This window comes from Alosa alosa, chromosome 11, assembly GCF_017589495.1.
Source record: "Alosa alosa isolate M-15738 ecotype Scorff River chromosome 11, AALO_Geno_1.1, whole genome shotgun sequence".
NCBI lineage: Eukaryota > Metazoa > Chordata > Actinopteri > Clupeiformes > Clupeidae > Alosa > Alosa alosa.
In genome coordinates, this window is record NC_063199.1 from 26,753,903 (window position 1) to 26,758,902 (window position 5,000).

The 5,000-nt window shown below is 44.1% G+C and overlaps 1 protein-coding gene across 2 annotated transcripts in view; it reads left to right on the forward strand.

The window, feature by feature from the left end:
• ntrk3a (neurotrophic tyrosine kinase, receptor, type 3a) overlaps positions 1-5,000 on the forward strand; it is a 201,052-nt gene that overhangs the window by 89,161 nt on the left and 106,891 nt on the right. For both annotated transcript variants that reach the window (XM_048257512.1, XM_048257514.1), the window contains exons 5-6: positions 3,520-3,674; positions 3,857-3,999. In XM_048257512.1, coding sequence (XP_048113469.1) covers positions 3,520-3,674; positions 3,857-3,999 — 298 coding nt within the window. The remainder of the gene's footprint in view (positions 1-3,519; positions 3,675-3,856; positions 4,000-5,000) is intronic.

The window sequence follows — 5,000 nt, forward strand, 5'->3', positions numbered from 1 at the left end:
TAGGTAGCAATGCTGTCTTGAATGGAAATGTCACTTTAACCTTTGCGCTGTCCAAGGTGACTCAGCTGTGAGGTAATATATGCACAACTGAAAGACTTGCAAATTCAGGATGGCATGCTCTATAGGGCAGCCTTGCTATCTTAATGCATAAAACATACCTCATATGGAGCACCAGCAAAGTGGGTCCTCTTGCACAATGAAGGAACAAAAATGCACATACGAATATGCAGCCAATTGCTCAGTGCTGTGTGAAAATTAATGGAGGACTTTTATTTAAAAAAAAAACAAAAAACAAAAACAAAAGCAGATTTCCTGCTTACTCCCGGCCCGCTTACCAGAGACTTGACAAAACTGTCAAATTTGAATAAATGGGCGACACAAATGGTCATGCAGGAAAGGAAAGGTGGTTTAACTGTGCTCCCCAAAAAATCCCACATTGTGCCAGAAAAGAAAGGAAGTAGCCTGCTGCTGTTATTAGCATTTGTTGCGTTTACATAAAACTGTTGAATGTAATTGTATGTTTATATTATTATCCATTCATATAAATTGTGTTGGTTATGGGCAATTCCATGGAAAATGACATTTTTTGTAACATCCTTAACGCTAATAAAATGTGATGGTATGGTATGATGTGAATGATTACATGAAATTTGAGCATTTGATGTTTTTGGCTGATAAATGTAAATGAGAAAAAATGCACAAAAAATGATTGTTATCATTCACATCATACAAATGCCAAGGCATTTCACTGGAGTTATGGATGTGACAAAAAGTCAATTTTCTGTGGAATTGCCCTTATAGTGTCAGGTTTTAGTGCTTGTTTTAGTGTTAGCTTTAAACCATGTGCTTTGCACAGTCGTATGCTATGCATGTGCCTAATAATGGACATCATCTTGTGAATGTTTAATAGTTATCATAAGCTCTTTAATGTTGCTTCTGGTGTGTCAACATTTCATTGTTAGCTTGTATGCCAGTTACATGTTCACCAGTATGCTTTAGTTATTACATAATATGGTGGCTAATGTAGCTAATAATGTTGCCTTATGTTTTAGTATAACCCTATTTTGTAGTATTAACTTATGATGCCTTGTTAACTTCGGTATCTTGTGCGAGGTGGAGGATTTGCCAAATGAGATAGATAAATAGGAACCATGCATGCCTGACTTAGTTAGACTTAGTTTAGTTAAAGCCCTCTGTATGATTGATAGGCTGTACATGTTTGATAATGAGTTAGGCTGAGCTTAGTGGAATCCCTTTATACCACTGAGGAGCCTTTGGATGGGCTTTTCATTAAGCCTTCCTCCGCAGAGACAGACACAGGCAATAGAGCTACAGAAGACTTCACACAGGAGTAACAGACACACACACACACACACACACACACACACACACACACACACACACACACACACACACAAACAAACACACATATGCACGCACACGCACTCACGCTCACAGTAAGCGGAGTGGACACCTGAACATGAGCTCTATTGAAGCGTCTTGTCATTCTGACAAATGACTATCTCACAAACCAGAACAGAAGACATGTTACAACTGTCCTCAATCTCCTCTAACCACATCTCTCTCTCTCTCTCTCCCTCCCTCCTCCCCTCTTTGTGTGTGTGTGTGTGTGTGTGTGTGTGTGTGTGTGTGTGTGTGTGTGTTGGCACACCAGTGACTGCTTTGTGCTGAGGGAGAGGTTATCTCTTATGTCCTCTTGTGCCAGTGGCTGAATAAACATGCCTGCTGGTGGTAGATGCACACACTCTGTCTCCTAGATTTGTGTGTGTGTGTGTGTGTGTGTGTGTGTGTGTGTGTGTGTGTGTGTGTGTGTGTGTGTGTGTGTGTGTGTTTGTGTGTGTGTGTGTGTGTGTGTGTGTAGAAGTGCATACTAAGCCTGCTATCACCTGTGTGTGTGTGTGCATAGGACCTTCCATGCCATCTCTGTAATCCTGTGTGTGTGTGTGTGTGTGTGTGTGCTGGACCCCCTCTACATCCCAGCAGGTGGCTATCTCCCAGAGTGTGTGTGAGAGGTGCTGCTGTTTTCTCCCCATGAGTTGTAACTCAGGCAATTACACTCCCGCTAGGGTACCGCTCCTATCTCCCTATGTCTGTGTCTGTCTGTTTGTGTGTGTGTGTGTGTGTGTGCCTGTGTGCGCCTGTGTCTGTGTTTGTGTGAGCATACGTGTATTTGTGTGTTTGCGTATCTGTGTGCGTGTACCTGCGCTTCAATCATACTGCGGTCAAAAAGTGAGGAGAAATGCTGCTTTAGTCCAACATCCATTATGTGCTGTATGTAGCACCCAGTATGCACACACAACCACATGGATATAGACTGGGGACCAGAGAGGGAGGATCTCCACTAGCTTTGGGGAACACTTTCCATGAAGCAGTGTCTGTAAGTGCAATGGTAGGCTACTCACTCACGGTGGTTAACAAGGCTTCGGGTGTGATGAGGCAATGTACTGTATGTGCAAGAGCTGGAACGGGACCAGTGGTCCGGCCGCTGAGGAGCTTCCGCGCAGAGTTGGACTCTTCCTGTCTCCGAGTCGACGTGTCCTTGAGCCAGACACTGCACCCTGGCAGGCTCATGGCGAGCTCTTTGGCAACTTCCACAGCTGTTCTGTGTGTGTATGAGTGTTTGTGTGTGTGTGTGTGTGTGTGTGTGTGTGTGTGTGTGTGTGTGTGTGTGTGTGTGTGTGTGTGTGTGTGTGTGTGTGAGAGAGAGTGAGAGAAAGCTAGAGTACAATTTCCACGGCTGTTTGTGTTTGTGTGTATGAGAGAGAGAGAGTATTTAAGTGCCCAGATAAGTAGAAAAGTGGTATATAAATGCAGTACATTTCCAATTCCATAAGCACAATGTCTCATATTACACCTGTGGGGTGAAACTGGAATATGGACACAGAAGTGAACATGTATTAATTATTAACTAGTCTTCCAACCAATTTCTGGATGCTCTGTTCTGGACATTTCATTGTTTTACTTCTTGTCATTGGAAGGGTTTGCATATTTCTTCCCTGTAAGAGAAATGTGCACCGTATGTTGGGAGCAAATATGAATAACAGTTTCCGCTTGAGATGTCATGTAGCTTGTCATGCTATGATGAGCAAAACCTTGGACAGGGTTTGCTGGAGAGAATGTGTTGAGGACAATGTCTCTGTGTGTGTGTGTGTGTGTGTGTGTGTGTGTGTGTGTGTGTGTGTGTGTGTGTGTGTGTGTGTGTGTGTGTGTGTGTGTGTGTGAACAGTATGTGGCGATGGTTTCTGTGTCATTGTGGGGTTGATGTAACACCCTACATGTGGTTCTGAAATGACTGCCAGCACTTGGGACCATGTCAAAAACATGCAGAATACCATGATCAAAAAGACAACATGTCAATCTTGTGTACTCCGGTATGCAATACTAGACCTGTCTGATGTTGTCTGTGTGTAGAAAATAAAGTGTGAAATATAGGAGTACTGAATTGCACTGATGTATTAATGCTGTTTTTTCTGTGTTTGTCGGTGTGATCTTTAACAGGAGGCTTGATGGCATGCTGTTTGACTGTGGGTGTAGCATACGCTGGCTGCAGCTATGGCAACAGAGAGGAGAGGCGGGGCTTCAAAGCCAGCAGCTCTATTGTAATTTGAACACCACCACCATCCCCTTGCAGGCCATGAACATCTCACACTGTGGTAAGAGCATGCACACACACACACACACACACACACACACACACACACACACACACACACACACACACACACACAAACAAACACACACACACACACACACACACACACACACACACACACACACACTATATACAGTACACAACAAATGCATACACATTTACACATTGTGTTTGTTCTGTCAGACTTGCCAGAGGTGAGCATGACCCACACTAGCATCACGGTAACTGAAGGAGACAATGTGACCACGTTCTGTAATGGGACAGCCACTCCAATACCAGAGGTGGACTGGAACATTAACGGCCTGACCTCAACTCAGATACATCAGGTAAATGTTCACCTACATCAGGTAAATGCTCACCTCCACTTACGTCAGTTAAATGCTCACCTACCTCTACATCGGCACCAGGAGGAGGTCACCACATGTATCACATGTGTCCGAGCCTGCTGACTCAGGTTAAGGAACACCTTCTCCCTGGCCCTCACAACAAGCCCAACAGGGCCTGAGAGGTGAGATGGCCAGTGCCAGGAGACACCTCGCCAGACACCGTGGCTCAGTGTTAGAGCTGAGACGTTTCCAGCTGCAGCCGAAAGCCAATCCCCCACCTGATCCAGGTGCTAATGGCACAGGACTATTGTCTGACGTCTCCACAAGGACTCACTGAATCATTACATTTGTCTCATATTACCATATCTTTTTGTTGTTCATAGATGCATTTATGATTTATGACCAAGTGGTGGGGAACAAGGTAGTCTATTGTAATTGGGTCTGTCTGCCCTTCCGTGTGCTGACTCACATCATTACATCAGATGTACTGTCTGATGTACTTCACATTCTGATGCGTGGCAGAGGGCTGCCATATCTCCGGCCTCCGTTTAACCTTTTTTCCTCCGAGAGCTACTTTGATAAAATTAACATGGCCGAGAGTTACTATTGTTTTATATTAGTAGTAGCATGTATTTACATAGAAAATCTCCACCAAAAAAAATCCCCACCCAAAACAGCAATAAGCTATTTGTGTTCTCCTCTCTGTTTGTATGTGAATTAGATTTGATACAAACTTTAACAGGTTTACCAAATGACAGAGTGTTCTCAGATTCATGAACATTCTCCTTGAACCTTTTGGAGAACTACCCAGAAACAGGTGGGGAGCTGCTGGCAGCTTGCACGCCCTGTCCTCCATGAACATTCACATCTGGCTCAGAATGCAGATGCTGGAATTAGCTTTCACTTTGGTTAAGGTTGTCATGACAGGGACGAGGGGCTGCAGTTGCCTGACTGCTCTTGTTTTAGTTTCCAAACGGAAAAGGTCCTAAAATGGAGCTTTG